The 18461-nt window shown below is 46.3% G+C and overlaps 2 protein-coding genes across 2 annotated transcripts in view; both read left to right on the top strand.

Annotated features, from left to right (window-relative positions):
* PODXL2 (podocalyxin like 2) overlaps nt 1-6826 on the top strand; it is a 29779-nt gene extending 22953 nt beyond the window's left edge. The window contains exons 6-8 of the mRNA XM_035337649.1: nt 1355-1416; nt 2905-3084; nt 3439-6826. Of these exons, the coding sequence (XP_035193540.1) occupies nt 1355-1416; nt 2905-3084; nt 3439-3648 (452 nt within the window). The 3' untranslated portion in view covers nt 3649-6826. The remainder of the gene's footprint in view (nt 1-1354; nt 1417-2904; nt 3085-3438) is intronic.
* A 931-nt stretch (nt 6827-7757) lies between these two features.
* The window catches only part of ABTB1 (ankyrin repeat and BTB domain containing 1), a 29123-nt gene continuing 18419 nt past the window's right edge, over nt 7758-18461 (top strand). Inside the window, exons 1-7 of the mRNA XM_035337551.1 lie at nt 7758-7957; nt 9619-9681; nt 10788-10843; nt 11741-11885; nt 13903-14062; nt 14999-15044; nt 16052-16168. Coding sequence (XP_035193442.1) covers nt 7902-7957; nt 9619-9681; nt 10788-10843; nt 11741-11885; nt 13903-14062; nt 14999-15044; nt 16052-16168 — 643 coding nt within the window. The 5' untranslated portion in view covers nt 7758-7901. The remainder of the gene's footprint in view (nt 7958-9618; nt 9682-10787; nt 10844-11740; nt 11886-13902; nt 14063-14998; nt 15045-16051; nt 16169-18461) is intronic.

Genomic DNA, 18461 nt, shown 5'->3' with positions numbered 1-18461 from the left:
TAAAGTGGGGTCTGAGGACTTGAGACCCTTTTTCTTCACATCTTCGTTCTGGCTTGTCCCTCACTGCTTGCACCAAGCTCTCTTCTGCACTTTGCTTTCTGCTTCACTCCCTCCCTGGATTGCCTTCACACGAGCATTCGTCAGCTTCCTCACCATGCTTCTGCACTGTCCTCCATGAGCAGGCCTCTGCCATGGCAGGGCACGACAGCCTGCTCTTAGGTCACTTCTTAGCTTATCCCTAGAGAAACTAAAACTTACAATGAGAGGTGAATTGAGCTGGGGAATTTTAACACCTTCACCCCCTTCTGGTAGGAGCATGCTTCTCCTATACTGCTTCTGCGTTATTCTAGAGGCCTCTAATGTTGACATTGTGGCCAATGTGAAAAAAAGCAGTATTCTAAAATGCCATACAGTAGTAGGAATATAGAGCTAATATTTAAATGATATTTGCTGTACTGATGCCTTAAAAAGCCCTTAGGCTGGACCATATGCAAATGAAAAGGCTTTGGTAATTGGTCTTCTGAAATAAAGCCTTCATGCCATAAGAGAGGACATCTCCCTTCTTGGAGGAAAAAAAAAGTGTGAACAGCAGCACAGCCAACCTGAGAGATATCTCTAGTTTAGAAACCTCAGGAACCGAAGTATTTTCTGCTTTGAAGAGTTGTGCTTTTGTTCAGTTCCTTTTTTTTCTGCTTTGCAAGTGAATGTAGAAATGGGCCTCAGCCTCTAAATCCTCCCTGACTGCTCACGCTTGCCTGGCTTGGAGAACAACCCCGGAACTGTTGGGGAAGGAGGGTCCCAGGAAGGGCTGGCTCACGGTGGGCTGGTGATTCCCTGGCAAAGGCTGTTTCCTGAAGCTGTGACAGCACACCTCTTGCAGCCTCTGCTGTTGTGGCAGGGATGCTGCCTTGCCAGGGTGCCCTGCTGAGCAAAACGCGCCTGCTAACGGATGAAGTAGGTGAGCATGGGGCTTTGTGGGAACATCCTAAGTGCTGCAGCTCAGGATCAGGTTAGAGCAGGGCGGCTGGACTGGACAGCATAGGCGCCTGCCTCCATGCCTCTTCGGATGCTGCTGCTTACAGAGCAGATGCAGATCCTGAGAGCTTCTGTGGCTGTTTGAATGGTACCTAGGTGCCTCCAGTATCAGTTCATGCTTTTTTTTTTTTTCCTCCTTTAAGGAGCGTTCGGAGGTATCCCTGGTTATGGTCCTTGCATTCTTTTGGCCTCTTAACATAAAGCCAACAAATAAAAATGCGTTTTCCTCTTCCTTTATCCTGTTAGGGATTTTGAGTACATCTTAACCGAGTTAACGTGAGCTGAAAAAGCAGCACTGATCTCTCCCTCTCCTTTGCAGGTGTCATCCCTACAAAAGATGTTCTCATGGCACTGGGAGACGTTAAGAGGAGCTTAGCTGAGGTGAGAGGCTGTCTGCCTGCATCCATCCTTTAAGACTGGCTATACAATTAAAATAAGCACCTTGCAAACTGGGAGCACATCTCAGTCTAACCGAATGTTGAACCCACAGCAGGCGTGCAGATGAGTCAGACTCTTGGCAAACTCCGTTCTGCCCTCTCTGGTAGTTGCCAGATCATCAAATGTCTGCTCCCAGTAAGAGAGTAGCTGTGGGTTATTCCCTCCCTGCTTTTCTGGCTTAGTTTTGAAGCGGCTTTTCATAACTTCATTTTGTTGGAATACTTGGTCTCATACTTTCCACACTCTTGCCTGTGGTGATGTGGGTGCTGCAGAGCCCCAGATTCAGCCCAGCTCACCGTACAGCTGATTTACACATGCTGGCTGCTCCCAGTTGCTCAGTCTTTTCTGGAGGAGGTGGGAGAGGTGCATTTACTAGATGGGACACGTTCACACACAGTCCTGCAATCCCAGGGTCTGCGTTTCACTCCTTAGGAGGAACACAAGAACTGTCTTCACAAGGGCAGGCAACGGATGCCAGATTCTACTGCCAGCTGTCTGTAGTCCTCACATACTCACTTTTAGCCATAGGCAGCTTGGAAAGGGCAGAGATGAGAACAAAACAGTCCTGTGATCTCTGAGTTTGCCCTGTAGGCACTGATTCTCAAAACAAAACAAAAACACATTCCTGGAGTAATTCTGCAGACTTTAGCAGCAGAATTGGGCCACCACCTTGCTGGACGTCTGCTCCCAGGTTTTTCTCTGACCTAACAAACTGGTGCAGTTAGACAAAGCAAATTAAGTGCTCAGTGCGGTATTGATTGGCTTACACCAGAGAAAGTGCTAAAAGCCAACCCTGTAGAAATAGTGTGACTGAAGTATCAACACCTAGAACTGTCCAGAAAGAAGGATTTGTGCTGGTGTAAGTTTAGACTTCTATGTGCAACAGTGCCCCTGCGTAAGCATGCATCCTACCACAGTAGCCCCACCGCCTGCCTCTGACTCTCCATCAATAATGAAACACTGCTCATTGCGTTGACCTTGCGCTAGCACAAGCTTGGGAAGAGGCAGGAGGATATTTTCTTACACCCATCATACTTGCTATTAAATTGATATGTAACCTGTCTGGAATGCACCAAGTCGCAGGGAATGGTGTTGGGCTCTGCTGACAAACCCAAGGGAACTCTAAAACTTGGGTGGTTTCTGCCATGAAAGCCTCCCTGTCTTGCACATCGGTGTGAGCCTTGTGCAGGTAGTCAAGGCAGGGTTGTGCCTCCTGTCACTTGCTGATTTGTCAGCTCTCAAGGAAGATGGTGTTAAATTTGGTCATGTTCCTTCTCATCATGCAAGACAGCGAACATCCTGGCTCCCTAACCCCGGCTTTTAGTTCCTCTGCCCACAGTGATGGTCCTGTACTTAGACCCTGGAAATTCTGAACAGGATCCCACCTGATTGCAGACCAGGGGTTTCAGTGTGCCCCTCCCTTCCTTCCAGATTGGCATCCAGAACTACTCGACCACCACGAGCTGTCAATCCCACCCCAACCAGACACGCAGCGATTATGGAAAGCTCTTTGTGGTACTGGTGATCATCGGATCCATCTGTGCCATCATCATCGTGCTGGGGCTCATATACAACTGCTGGCAGCGACGCCTGCCTAAGATGAAGAACATGGTGAGCACTGGGTGGGTGGGGAAGGTGGCTGGACTCTTATTCCTTGGGATGGAGGGGACTGGAAAATTGGGAGAGATTGTTTTTCCCTGTGAGCCTTCTGGATGTAGCTGGATACGCTGCTGGAGCAGCAAGGAAGCCCATTTAGGCATAAGAGAGATGCAAACCTGGGGCTCTTGCTGTGCTCAGGACAGCTCATGTCTACCGTGAGGGCTGGGCCAGGAGCAAATCTACCTTTTCCCACAGATGACCTGCAAAGTCCCCATGACCCTCATAGCCTGATCTAATTGTGCCTTTCAGCAACACTAGCACCTGTTCTCCCTTGTCTCCATTTGTGTTCCTCTCCTTCCTCTGCAGTCGCACGGTGAGGAGCTGCGCTTTGTTGAGAACGGCTGCCATGACAACCCCACCCTGGATGTGGCCAGTGACAGCCAGTCAGAAATGCAGGAGAAGAAGCCAAGCGTGAACGGTGGAAACACCGTCAATGGCCCCGACAGCTGGGATGTCCTGATCAACAAGCAGGCGAGCGAGGATGTGGATGTGTTTGAGGAAGACACGCATCTTTAGAAAGAGAAGAGAGAGAACCACCCCCTTAAATACACTTGTCTCTCTCCTGTCTTAACTGGTGGACCATGGGATCAGGTGGCTTCTCAGGAACTTTTTAAAGGCTTGGGACAGGTCAAGTCTTTGGGCAAGTTTTCCCGATGGAAGTCCTGAGCCCACATCTGAGGCTTGGAGCCAGGAGGATCGCTGAACAGAGGGAAGCGGGAGGGGTGGGTGTGTAGGTCTCTGTGTGTGTGTTCCTATCAGTAGCACCAATGCTTTCATCACCTTTAAAGGCACTTACTGTAGCTCTCTGGTAGTGGCCAAAAGTGGCTGGGCTTGAGAAATAAGGAGGCGAGGCTAAGTCTGCCACCAGGAGCTCTGGGGAGTAAGTTCACTTTGGGAGACCAGCTGGAGTTACGGCAGCCAGATCCTGACCTTGCTACATCGGATTTGTATCTGTAGAGCTGAGATGACGTTCAGTCCCTGCAGGTGCATTAGAACCTGGGCACCATTCTGGATGGAGAGAGCCACAGTTTGTTTGATGTCCTGGGCAGAGTTTGCATTCCACACATGAAAAGAGTTTTTTGGTGGTTTTGTTTGGTTGTTTTTTAGCACTCTAGCATTCAGCTGCTAATTGGATGGGCCAATGTTTATATCTGGGAAGAACATCCTACTGTCATCTCTTTTTTTCCTCCCCACCTTACATCCTCAAAGAGCTTCTCTCTATCCCTTTTCCATTTCACAGCTCCAAGCTGAGCTTGCAAAGTTTGAGCACTTTACCCTTGCTTCACTGATTGCAGAAAACTTGGTGCCATGGTGCAGCATCTCAGCTGGAAACTTGCTTTAGGCTGGAGAGTTATTCAAAAAGGACATTTACCTGCCTCTTTCACCTAACAGCCTGTGAAATCTGCAGCAAAGTATCCCTTGTGTAAGTCTCAGTCCTAGATTGGCAGGCCTTTTCTATTGCTGTTCCATTTTCCAGGATAGTTTGGTTTCAGTTGATCTTTTTTGAGGTAAATGTAAAGGCTATGGGAGTCTTTTAACAGGGAGAAAAGTGAAAACTCAGATCATTTTCTGGTCCTTTTATTTCCTTTTCAGGATCTTGCCTTGGGGTGTGAAGTGTTTAATGTCACATTGGTGTAAATCAGGGTAACATCTTTAAAATTGCTGCATTCAAATAAATGTAAAAGCCTGTTTAGATGAGATGAGAATCAGATCTAAGAGCTCCCCAATGGATGTTTCTCAGGCACGCCTCAGGCAACTTTGAGGCCCCAGCTCCCTGAAGATGTGTGATATAAGGCACGTGAATATGCATAATTGTTCTCTGAGCCCTGCCTAAATCAAGACTCAGAACTACTTTCAAGCCTGAAATCCCAGAACATTTGTTTTTTCTCTCACTGAGGGATTGAAGGACTTGCTTCGGTCAGAGGCAACGGTATTGCTCTCTGTTTTGGTGAGCTGCTTGCTTGCGTACTGCAAGATGCAGCTTTGCATTTGGTATTTAAGGGAACCTTTGTACAGAAAGACTCCAGATATGCAGCCTGTAAATCTATCCCTGTACATATACGTATTTTTAGCATGCTCATCCCTGATGTGAGTGCCTAAAGTCAAGGTACAAAAGAGTCTGTTGTTTCATTTTGCATAGCGCTTTGCATACAAACTGAATCACAGATCACCTCGATGTAGGGCCAGGTCAATAGCAGTCTATAACGGATTCAAGAGATAGCCTTTGGTTTCCTATCCAGATTCCAATTTTCAGTGTTTATCCTGCCTCCTTACCTTTCCCTGTATTGTGTAGGAGACGGTGACCATCAGCTCCTTTTGTATATTGGTGGAGTTGCAGAGATGCCCAGAGGAGTTCCCTCTCCTGCACCAGCAGTTGGCAGTGGGTGGCTGGCAGGGGGACGGTCCGCGTAGGTGGGTGGCCACATGTGGCCCTTTGCTGACTGCCCCTTGGTCATGGCTCCTGCTGAATTTGACGGGTCCGTGCAGTGAAACTGCACAGGTTCAGTGGCTGTGTTGAGGGCATTTGGGGGCTCATGGGATTAAACGCAAGTTGTTATGATACGGTGAGTAAACTTAAAGCATGGAGTTAAAATTTGAGTTTGTATAGCACTTAGCATAACGGGGCCTGGCATGGCTGTGGCCTTTAGGCAGTTTCACTGTATAAATGTTTCTAAGTCCAATAATCCTCATTAAATATGTTTTTATAACCCAGTGGCTATTAAAAAGATACAGCCACCAATCAGATGTGAATTAGTTCACCCGCAAAACACTTTCTTGGTGCACTTCATTGCTAGGAGCTGCTTTGCTGCCTCATTTTCTCTCTGCATTACTAATTCAGACAAACAACAACGTGCTGATAAAGTAATGCTTCTTGTTGGGCTCAGTACCTCCTGATCCTGTGTCTTCAAACTTTAAAGAAAGCACCTGGGGGGCACTTGGGCTTGTTAAGGAGCTAGCAAGTTCTCCGGGCTTGCCGCTCTGGTTTCTTACAGCCTGGCTGTATTGCAGGGACTGTAGTGGACTCTTCTGAATCTGGAGTGCTCCGGGGTATCTTGAGAGTGTCTAAGGGTGGCTGTCACAAGGGTGAGAACAATCTTCTGATGCCTCTGACTGGGTGCACTTAGCTGTATGATCTCAGTTTATCTCCGGAAATCTACTGGCTAATACAATTTCCTTGTAGTCTGGTGATACTTTTTATACCTTTTGCATTTGTTTTTTCTCTGTATCCTTTTTTGCACTAGGCCGACCTTGTTAAGTCAATTGCACTGTTGTCCTCTCCTGCAAGCCCTGCAGATGGGTTGTCTCCTGGTACCTGTGGGCTGGGAAGTGCTGTAGAGAGGCTGTCTGTAGCCCATTTCACTTTATTGTTCAGTGCTTGGGTTTCCAGCTCTGTACAGGGAGGATTTAAAAAGGAAGAGAAACTTTTGTTTTATCACTTGTAACGGGAAACTTTTCTATCAATTTAATGTAGTTAAACTTCTTTGTAACAAAGACTGTCAAAGCTGGACTGCTCAGAGTGGTGTGCCAGGCAACAGAGCAGAGAGAGAAGACAATGTAATTCCTGGAAAACCCTTTTCCACCTACTAGGACTTCGCTGTAGTCCCATCTGCCAAACGTTTGACCGCACTGACACCTGGTGGCTGCTGGGAGTTGGAGACAAAAAATAAAACCGAACTTCTTTTCTCCCCTCTTATCTATGGATGTTTGTTTGCTGTGACTTGCCTAGAACAGTCACCTGCTTTGCTCACGGGGGGTTGCTGGAATTGCTTGTGAGCAGAGGGGCTGGCTCCAGGCACGCGAGGGATGGTTTGTGTGAGGATGTCCCTGTCTGCAAGGCAATGGGATGGGACATTTCACGGAGTCACCAGTCCAGGGGCCCTGGACAGCCAGCCCAGGGTCACAGTTCCGTCTGTCCCCTTTCTCTTCTGCTTGCCCCCTCTCCTCCCAGGGAACACGTCCAGAAGTCAGAGGCTCTGACTGGAAACGAAGGTGTTTCATCCAAGAGAGCAGTGGGGTGCTGGTGTGAGGAGCTCTGCCCCAGGAACGTGGCGAGGGCAGCGGCTGGATGCAGGGCTGGGAGTGGAGCGGCTCTCCACCTCCGTGGGACAGGGGCCAGATGTGGTCTGGGAGGGCCGTGCTGCTGCTTGCTTCCAGATGTTGCTGAGATGTCCAGAAGGGGGTCTGTGATGCAGGGTCTGTGTAGTACAGTGTGCTGGGGCTTTGCATTCTCAGCCCTGTCCATGTTTCACGGCCGTGTCTGTCCTTTCAGGGTTGGCGGCAGCTCAGCCCCAACATCCATGGCGACTCCATCCTGGCTCACCCCTGCTGCCCACCTTTGCTGTGGTGCTCTCCCAGCCTCCTCATAAACACCCCGGCCCCGGATGGAGATCACTTAGAAACACGTATTTGGCCCTGAGAGCGCCAGACCTGGTTTTTTATTCCCTTCACAACAAAACTCGCTAATTGTGTGCCTCAGCACTGAGCCGCGGGGGCACCTCGTTCCGCTGCCCTGGCTGCCCTGGCTCAGGCCCCGGCCGTTGCTCCTCCGGGCCGCGGGAGGGCGGCGGCGGGGCCTCTCTCCTCCCTCCCGGCGCCCTGTTTACATCCGGCACCGTTTCCGTCCCCTGCGGTTCCCTGCGGTCCCCCTCGGTCCCCTCCGATCCCCGGCCTCCCTTCCCCGGCCCGGCCCAGCCCGACCCAACCCGGTCCGGCCGCCCTCCGCCCGCAGGGTCAATGCGGCGCCGCCGCCCCGCGGCCTGTCCCCGGCCATGGACACCAGCGACCTGTTCACCAGCTGCAAGAAGGGGGACGTGAGCCGTGTGAGGTGAGCTGGGGGGACACGGAGGGGACAGGGGGGGCTGCAGCCGCTGCCAGCACCTCGGCCCCGGCTCCCCCCTCAGCCCCGGGGCGGGCTGGGGCTGCCCCGCAGCCGGGAGGTGGCTGGGGAGTGGAAAGGAGAGCTCGCTTCTGTATAAACACCCCCCAAAAATTGGGTGGTTGCAGGGTCTTTGCTGTTCTCCGGAGTTTGTCGTAACGTTTGCCTAATTTCTTAAAATTCCCCTGTCGGGTGGTTGTATGTGGGTACTGTCTGGCAAAAACGTCCTTGCGGAGACCCCTCGTCTTCGGCTGATGTTTCTGTCTGGTTGGAAGCTGCGTTGGCAGCCGTAGGAAACTGCACCTCTGGGAAGTGCTCGTCGTAGAGATACTCAGACCCCTTGTGGTGTAGGCTCTGGGGGTGTCCCCGAGAACCTGGGCTGCTCAGCCCCAGCCTCAGCCTGCTTGCGGTGCCGCCGGGTGGGCTGCGGGGCTGCAGGGCTGGCGGGTGCTGCGGTGTGAAGGCCTGGGGTGACCCTGCACACCTCCACGGCCTCTCACAGCCTCTCTGCTCCTGTTTGATCCTTCCAGCTCCCAGCGCGTGGATCTTCCCAGATAATCAGAAAGAGCCCCTCTGTTTCAAGGAGCTTGCTAACTAAGGAGCAGGTCGGTGGGTGAGGTCTGGGAGATGTTTTTATCAGTTGTGTGTTCACGTTAGCTTAGTTTATTGCAGGCGCTAAACTGCTGCTTTGCTGTAGGAGAGGCCCTGCAAATGACCTTGCAGAGGTTTTAGATAACCAGCAGAGAATTGATATTGGAGAAATCATCGGTCTGGGAATGCTGTCAAAGCAGAAAGGAGCTCCGTATGGAGCCAGACAAAACTGGCTGAGCAGAAAGGATCTGGGTTGTTTGGGGTTTTGCATGTAGTCACAGGAAGCTGAAGTTTGAGGAAGGAAAGACGGAGTGAAAGAGGGAACTGATGTGGTGGATGAGGAAAACAATTGAGAATCTTTGTGAAGGCTGAGGGGGCCTCTCCATGTGGCTAGGAGAGACAGCTGGGGCTGTAGTTGGGGGCAAGAGCCAGGCAGCAAAGGGTTTGGTGTGCAAGGCAAAGGCTGGCTTCTAGAGGTGCCAAAGGGGAAGAGTTGGCAGCCTTTGATATAGCCTAAATGTGCAGCATGAGGAAGTGACAGGAATTAAGGGCAGTCTGGAGTGATACTGATGTTGCAGTTACTCCTGGTAAGAAAAGCCATAAACAGGGTAGGAGTCCAGCCTTGTTCTTGTAAATTTGGCCACTTGCTAGTAAGCATCTAGGCTGGGAGCATTTAAAATAAATAAATAAAAGGTACTGTTGAAGTGGTCACGCTTCTTTTGTGACTGTGGCCTCGTTATGGGTCAGCAGGAGGTTGATTTAATCCCCTTCTTCCATTACTCACCACCTAAGATTGAAGGAAGCTGTCAAGCCACCTTGCTGTTCTTTGAATGAAATGAAATTAAAACAATGCTGTTCTTTGTTTCGCTGATGTCCCTTCACCCCTAGGTTGAATGCGGGTTCTTGTCGTGCCTTTGGAAGTTACCACCCAAACTCTAAGTTCCATCTTTTTAAAGAGAGGAATGTGTCTGAGTGAGCAGCTGCATGAAGTTATGACTTGGCTCTCCCTTCTCTTTCAGATACCTCCTTGAGCAGCGAGATGTGGAAATTAACGTCCGAGATAAGTGGGACAGTACGCCTCTGTGAGTCCTGCAACCTAGAGCACGGCCTGGGTGGGAGGGCAGGGCATTCAGAGCTCTTTTGCTCTCTCTGCATTACAGATAGGAGCTCTGTTACAAAATGTCTTGGGTTCTGCTTTGTGAGGGATTTGGCTGCATATTTCTGCTTCTCTCCTCTGTGGGTGCTGTGATAAATATGTCTTTGTCTCCCCATCTGAGTGGCACTTGCTGGAGTTAGTGCTCAGAAGCATGGTTAATTTTGTGACCAAATGACCTGGATTGAGCAGTCTGTTCTTGGCCTGGCTATGCTTTTCTTCCAAGTCTATGACATCCTACTGTGTCTTTTCAGGTAAAGGAGTGACCTGATAAAATGCAAAGTGGCTGTGGGATCACTGTCTGTCTGACAAGGTTGTGAGCATGCAGTAGGCAGTGAAGAATCTCTGTGCCAGTGTTGAGGAGGGTTGTCTGAGCTTTTTACCTCCCTACATCCCAATTCCAAAGTGTACTTAGACATCTGCAGTATATTTGGAGTGTGGCATAACTTCGCAAAGTAAAAGTAGCATCACATTTGCCTGCTGCAGTGCAGGTTGCAGGATACTCCTAGTTTGTAGGACAATTTAAGGTCCTCATGAAAATGAATTAGAAAATGCTTAGATTGTGAAAAGAAGAACAAATCTTTTAACAATCAAGACTTTGAGGGGTGGGTTTCCTGTACATACAGCATGGGTGCTGTTCCCTCATTGTCCTAGCATGCAGCAGTCAGATGGACATGCAAAGGAGCAAGGAGAATTCAGGGGAATTGCTGAATGCCCATGAAATGAACTCCATTAAAACGAGGAAGCGGATTTGGCAGCTAGTGGTGGAACAGAAGATGCAAAACCCAGACTGGGACCTTGAGATCTCCTTGTAGGACAGCAGTGTCTACGAGTGCTGGAAACAGATCCTGCATAGTCTGTTGTTTGGGTCAGACTTGCATGCTATTCAGGAACAATTCCTCGCTTCTATGAGGAGATGTCTTTTAAGCATATCACAGATGGCTTAGTGCTGAGGTCTGCGTGTTGTGGTGTGCCCAAACACTGAATTTTGCTTCCTATTTTATCTCTAATTTTCCTTTCTCTTGTTATTGCTAGGTATTATGCTTGCCTCTGTGGTCACGAGGAGCTTGTACGCTATCTTCTGGCCAACGGTGAGCAAAAGTGTCCTGATTATCTTGCTCCCTACTGGTCTGTAGGGATTATATATATTGTTCTAACTGTACCTCATGGAAACTTCTAGTTTAATGAACCATCTAATCAGGCTTCAGGGAAGCTTTCTGGAATGACTCATGAGATATCATGACTTTCTGAAATCACAGCTGATGTTTTAGAAGGGTGAATTGCTATTGGGAGTATGTTGGTGTAAGAATTGTATTTCATCTGAAGAAGTGTCCATATAAAATGTTTTTGCAGTCTTCTGATAGCCTTGCTTTGTACACAGGACTTGACGGTGAAAAGCAAGGACTTTTGCTAACCTGCATCAAAGCAAGGCAAACCATCCAGGCAGTGTCTGCCCCTTTGGTTCTTGGCACCCAAGTTCCCTTCCACAGTGGTGGCACTCTGCATTCTGGCAGAGGAATCAGTGTGCAGTGAGATCTGGAATATTTGTTTCTCTCGCTGCATTCAGTGCACTGTGATCTGCCACTCATGCACTTCTAAAATAGGAAAATGCAAGTGCACTTCAAATTTGTAGTAGAGTCTAATCTAAAGAGGCGTCTTTTGTCCTGTTAGAAGTCCAAAAAGTGATTGTACTCTACGTACAGAGAGATTCTTCTCCCCAGAACATTGCTGGAATCATACTGACTGGCTTATTACCAAAGTCAATTTAAATGAGTCATGACATCTTCAGAAAGGAATTATGCGGTGGGAGTACGGCTTTAGGTTATGCACGTGTAGCGGGAATTTAATTTTCATAATTGTGCTCAGTAGCACAGGAGATCACAGTGAAACATGTCATCAGCTGAAAATCATACTTGTTTAGTGACCATTCAGGGACACATGAAAGACATAACTGTGCCCTCCAGCATGTACCTGTTGTCATTTTGCAGGAGCAAAATGTGAGGCAAACACTTTTGATGGGGAACGTTGTTTGTATGGAGCTTTGAGCGATGCCATCCGACGTCTGCTGAAGGAGTACAAACAGATCACAGCGAAGTGCATGAAAAGAGACTACTATGACGTCTTCCTACAGCGGTAAGCAGATGGGACAGCTCTGTGTGCAATGCATTCTGTCATCCTTCCGTAGCTGTTAACCTGGATATTCAAGCTCTCTGTTAAGGGCCGATTTGCAAGGCAGATGATCAGAACCTTATCTCATTCCCGTGCACGTAGAGCTTCCTAGGGGCACATATTCCTATGTTGCCCTAAGGGCTGACTTCCAGGTACACATGCATTGAAAATAAAGCCTTCGGGTACAGATTCCAGAGCCTACAGAAAATTTTTCTTTCTAATGCAGAAGCATTAGACTGTCATCCTTGACTGTCAGACCTAAATCAGGTCACCAAAACCACATCAGCAATTTAGGATAATTGACAGCTAAAATTAAGTTTCTGGCCTAAAGTACTACAGCCCACAGCCAAGGTTTCCAACAGTGATAATAGGTGTCTCATTTCTGAGACACTCAGTTTGGGGCTTCTTAAGGTGCTCTTATAGGTACGTTGCTCAGTTCTTTCTTTTTGTTCATTAACATTTAATTAAAACGTGTTAATTTTAAGATGTTTCTGAAAGTTGCCTGTCAAACCATGTAGTCTTAGCCTAGAGCTCAAAAAGAAGCCTAACCTGCTGTACGAGGAGAGGAATAGTGTCAGTCTTTCTCTCTTGCTGTTGTTCTACCCAGGAAGTTCTTACATTATTACACAAACATTTTTTTAAATTGTTTTAAATTGGAATGATTTATTTATTTATTCATTTTTAAAGCAAACAAACAAACAAAAACAACAACAACAAAACCACAAACACAACAAACCACAGATTTCAGCATCTGTGTCTTCAAAATTGGAGAGAAAGCAAGTCCTGGAAAGATCAGAAAATCTTCCCATTACTACAGAGTCCCAATTTCTAAAGCCATGAGAAAAGAGTGGAGGAAGGAAACTCATTTGTCTAACTAAATTCAGATTCTGCCTTACGTGGAAGAGTTTTGCAGGGTGATCTGTCACTTCCCAATGAGTTTGTGGCTCAGATAATGCAAGGTTATGCATGAAAACCAAACTGTGCTGTTCTCCACTTCTCATTCCAAACAGATGTAGCATTAAAATTGAAACAGAGGGCAATAGTAGGGGGGGGGCAATAAAATAACACCTACCTGTTTCTATTTTGTTTTGGACAAGACAGTAGTAGGAAGGATGTAGTGGCAGGAGCTTGCGATCAGCTTTCAGGACCCTGCTGTGATATCATCTGCTTGCGTGAGCCCACACCTTTCTGTGCATCAGTCCTGCTCTCTAAAGGGAGCATGTTGCTTATTTCTCCTGCCTCATTTGTGAGGGATGTTTATGAGGATATTAATGCAAGAGCTGATGGGTGTTAGGAAACACTGGTGAGGGATGCCAAAAATCTTTTAAGTAGCAATCTTATTTTTCTCCTTTTCAGGAGTGAGGGTATGGGCATGCAGACATAAACAGGGCTCTTATGTGGTAATTGCCTGTGTTTCATGCCTGTAACATCCTTCCTTCTTCTAAGGGTGTGTGATCTCAAGTCCCTTCCTGTTTGGTTAATCCGTGCACACTGACAGCGGCCAGGGAGCAGAAAAATTGTGCCTTATGTTGTGGTGGGGCAATTCTTTTATGAAAATGTGTGCTTCTGTAGGTCATGGACAAATGCTGCTTTTCGTATGATAGATTAAAAATAGGATTAACCTTTAGAAGATGTGTTAGGGAGCAGCTAGTCCCTCTTTAAAATCCTCTGCCTGTGTTCAGAGGCTCACCTGAGGCAGGAAAGTTCTTCCTCAGTCTGCTTTTTACATATATTAAGTATTAATCATACACCATTCAGGTAAGTTTGTAACTTTTTCAAATTACTTTTACCATGAAACATTAAAACTGCCTGATTTGATAAAAGGCATCTAGGCAAAGCAGTCTGTCTTTAAACTCTTTTCCCCCTGCACTCTGTGACCTGTTGTTCATTTGGACACACGTTACCGTGTCTCCCGCTAGCTTTGCTCCATTCTCTCCTTTTTCATTTTGCAGCAGATTTCCCCTCTCTTTGTTCTCTACAGGTTGCTGGAGCAGGGTTACCAAAGCGACATCGTTTTCATTGTTCACGGCAAATCCTTCTGTGCCCACCGCTGCATTCTCAGTGCTCGCAGCGCCTACTTTGCAGAAATGTTTGAGGCCAAGTGGAAGGGGAAGAACATGATAGTGTTGAAGCATCCACTGGTGAGCAGGGCTGTGCTTCCAGCCTTTTTTTTCCTGTTTCAGCGGGGTGAGAAAAGTGAGTGGGAAGGCTCGTCTGAGGGTTAACTTCTGCAGTGGAAGTCCTGGAGCTCAGAATGACCCCAGGCAAGGAGAAGGACTTGTGAAGGCACTTTATGCATAAAATAGCATCTTATTCGAATAACAAAAGCCTGTAAGGCTGCATAGTTTGCCTTTGTTCCCTCCGTCATGGGCTCAAACATAGCTTAATTAATTGCAGTAGCAGGTAGCTGTTACCGTCTGCCAGCTGCGTCATAACTCCTCTGTGGGATGAGTCGCTGTAATTCCTGGTGGACAGGTGGTCTCTAGTGAAGACATCACCTCCATAATTGGTACTAATTGAGTCTCTTTTGTTGCCTTTACAGCAAGAACTAAATGGGCTCTAAGTACATTCCATCCGTTAATCACCAATACTCTGGCGTATGTTCCTGTTGCTTGATTGTGGCTGTGCAGAACCTGTCATGGCAAACATAGTTCCAGTTTCTCAGGACATGACTTAGTGTTTCTCCTTTCTCTTTGTACAAGAACATTGCTGTCCTATCAAACTAAGAAGAGGGGTTGAAAATATTTGTGACTAGTAAAAGAGCGGATTTTACAGAGTGTGTATTATAGCTGAGTCTTCGGAGCACTTGCATTAGTCAGGTCCTGTCCCCATGGCACATGGATTAGTGTCAGCTGATACATTTGAAGAGCAGTGTTAACCAGGTGGAGTGGCAGCATCAGTTATGCAAGGAACATAGAAATAAGATATTCAGGTTGCTGTGTCTGAGTTGCCATTTTGCCATGTGTGTTTTTTTTTTTTCCCCCAACTTGTTCGGGATCTTGTTGGTATCCAGGCAAGATTCAAGCTTGTTAAATTTCTGGGAATTCTAATGGTAACTTTCTTGTGTTTTATTTTAGATTAATCCAGCAGCCTTTGGCTCTCTGCTGCAGTATCTATACACAGGTAAATGATTTACTGTCTAGTGCATGTATATGTGGCTGGTGAGTTGCTGTCTGTGCCTCTGCCATAGCATAGTTTGGGTGGCACAGGCTTGCAGACAGGCATGTTTGGGTACACGAGTTGCCAACACATCCTTTCTGCTGGCAGAAGGGGAGAATGTGAGCAATTCACAGCTCTTCCAAGTTGTTTGTACCTTTTGCCAGTTGTTGTCCTGCCAATAACTATGCAGTCAATTAAAAAAAAATCAGCTTTGGCTGATTGGCTGGATGGGTATGGATAATGTATTTTTAACTTAGAGAAGGTAAATTTATCATCTGGGGTAACAATCTCTATAGCTGTTGAAAACCCAGTTTTCCACATAGGGCATTTTCAGTCTGGCAGACCTGAGCAATGAGTGCTGAATGCTTTGACTACTTGCTGATATTTTTTTTTCCTGAGCAGCAGTGGATCATAAACCTTCAATCAAAATGCCAAATGTTGCATTGTACGCATGTTGAGTGCTGAGCTATTTCAGGCCAGGAGGTGGTGCCAGAAAATAACTTTATCTTCAGGGCTGTCTCCCCAGTTCAGCATTTTCAGAAATATTCCTCACAACATTTTCAAAGATGGTAAAAGATTCTGGGGTTACAGCTTATGAGCCTAAAGTCTTTTCTCACCCCAAACCGGATAGTTCATGGTGGCAGTCATACATGATGCTGCTGTGCTGCTCTTTTTTGTTTTCTGAGAGAATTAGGTGCATTTTTATATAAGCCTGTTACGTCTTTGACTTCTTGAATGGAGCTGTTAGGATAGATGCTGGAAAATGGGAATACGAATCAGATGCCAAACTGAGATGGGGGTGGGCTAGCAGACGTTAGCTTCTTGGAATGAGTTGTAACTGGACACCAAAAGGTGAGGTGATATATCTAATTATTGCGTTTCTGTGCCATCTAGTCTTCAGGCCTTGAATTTACCATTTTTATGGCTAAGTGATATGGGTTAAAAGAGCTGTCTGCATTTCTTCTTGACAGGTCGTCTTGATATTGATGTAGAATATGTAAATGATTGCAAGAGATTAGCCAAACAGTGTCGGCTGCAAGACCTCATAGATGACTTGGAGACCAAATGTAAAAAAGTCTATGAATTTGGTAAGCATCTTACATGCTGTTGTCTCTGCTGTGCATGTGTGCCCTTTCAAGGAGGAAGAGGAAAGCGTGATGGTGGATATTTCATGGTGGCCTCCTTGGGGCTTCCAGAACATGATTCTGTTGTGGAATTCCCCTGTTAGCATGGTGGTTTTCAGTCACAAGTTCTCTGTGGGGCAGCTGTAGTGGTTTCTGGCATGTGCATGTTTATCATTTACATTGAATGTTTTCATTATAGTAGAGCAGCCACGGCAGCAGAACTTTGCTGTGCTTGCCAGCTATTCGGTGCAACACTGTGGGGTATATTGGGAAGTGCCTTTCAGCAGAGACCTTACTTAAATCCCTGGGGGGATAAAATATGTAGAATTAGAAGTCCTTTTCTGCATTTAGCTGACTCCTAACCAAAGTAAAACATCTGATAATTGGTTCAAAATGGATGCAGAAAGAGATACAATACTTCTAAAAACAGAGAAGTATTTCTGAAAGGATGTGTGTATTTTTAACACGTGTATGTGCCAAATGTTAAATGATTCAATCCTCTATTTAAGGGCTTTTTGTTATCCAGAAAGCTTGTGATCTAGTCATGACATCAGCTTATTGCATGAAAACCAACAGTTGGAGTTTATCATTCATCTCCTTAGCTCAAGAAAAAGGACACGTGAAGAATGAAAACAGGACAAGTAGGGCAAAGCAGTATTAATCATTAAATAACAGAAAGGTATCTGGTAACAAAACCTTCAGGCTGAAAAAATCTGAATCTCATTTCATGCTTTGAGTTAACTCCTTTGCTTCAACCAAGTGAGTTTTATTTCAAGAAGATAATGTAGTTTGTAGCTTTTAAGTCAATAGCATCTTTTTCCTTGATCTCAGAGGTGAGGGTGTAGCTATTCCAGCTTTCCATTTTGAATTACAAGTTCTGATTATTCAGCCTCCTAAAGTTGCAGGGCTTACAGATAGAGATAATATCCTGACTCAAGAAATTCCTCACCTGCAGATTGCTTGGAAGATTTTACCATGTATGTGTCTCCCCTTAGCCATATGCAATTTGTTGATGATGGGATGCTGGGTTACAACAGTACAGCTGTTCCCATATAGACCAGGCTGCAAGTGGAAGCTGTGTCATAAGTCTTACCTCAGCTGTGTAAACACAAAGGTTAACGTCCATCTGCAGAGATGAGAAATGTATTTCTTGGTTTCTTTTTATGAGTAAGTGTAAGATGTCAATCAGTGTATTAAATGGTTGGTGGAAAGGGGAGTGGTGGAGAATGCTAGAACTGGAAAATAAAAATTGCTTAGGCAAACAGGTAACAACTGTTGTGTGGTATCTTTTGATATCAGAGTAATCCAGTGAGATGCAGGAGATCTTTTTTCTTTTTTTTCTTTTTCTTCCCGGGGTCTAGCTGAGACCCCGAAGGTGAGCATTCCACCTTAATACATTAAATTGGAATCTCATACTAAATTGTGAGAGGAAAGTAAAGTGAATAAATTTCTGGCTGTCTGAAGCCACTCATTGGCAACTTAAGGATCATAAAGTCCAGTGGTTAAATTAGCAAACTGCTGAACTCTTGACTTCTTGGCAGGCTCAACAATGCAAAATGGTGAAGTCCCATTTCAGGGTGGTTGGGAGTTCCAGGTGCAAGCTATGCCTGCAAAAGTGATAAAAACCTTCTGGGGGGCAGAGAACAAATCATTTAATTTCCGTGTTCTTTGGCAGGAAAGCTGTTCTTCATGTCTAAGGTCTGACAGAAGACATAATCAATGTGTTTAAAGCACTGATGGAAATCCTAGGCTTAATTTTTATTCACAACAGGTTGGATTCAATGGAACAGACAGAACTGCTGATAGGTCTGTTAAATGTTTTGTCTCCTATCAGATCTCATGTGGAAACCAGGAGAACTTGTTGATTCTCCAGAAAATAATACATACAAGAATTATAAATGTTAAAAATGGGAAAGACCTGAGATCACATCATGTCTGGCACTGGACAAAGCATTACTGTTCCCTCTAGTGCATTAGGAATCTCTGCTTATTCAAAGTGTTAGCTGTGGAACAGACATCTGACTTGGGTCTGCAGAGCAGGGTCATGTCCTGCATCTCTATTATAAAGCAGAAACATGCCTAATAAAACATGTGAGTTCAGGCCTGTGCAGCTCCAGTGGATAACAGCAGTCTCTGCAATGTCGTTATCTAGAGTTGATCAGCATTTCAAAAACACTTAGTGACTTGGCACGCACAGGCAGTAGTTCAGGAAAACCTGGAGAGGATGACCCACAGCATTCTGTTGCACCTGAGATAG

Source organism: Oxyura jamaicensis, chromosome 12, assembly GCF_011077185.1.
Source record: "Oxyura jamaicensis isolate SHBP4307 breed ruddy duck chromosome 12, BPBGC_Ojam_1.0, whole genome shotgun sequence".
NCBI lineage: Eukaryota > Metazoa > Chordata > Aves > Anseriformes > Anatidae > Oxyura > Oxyura jamaicensis.
This window is presented reverse-complemented; position numbering and strand designations above follow the sequence as displayed.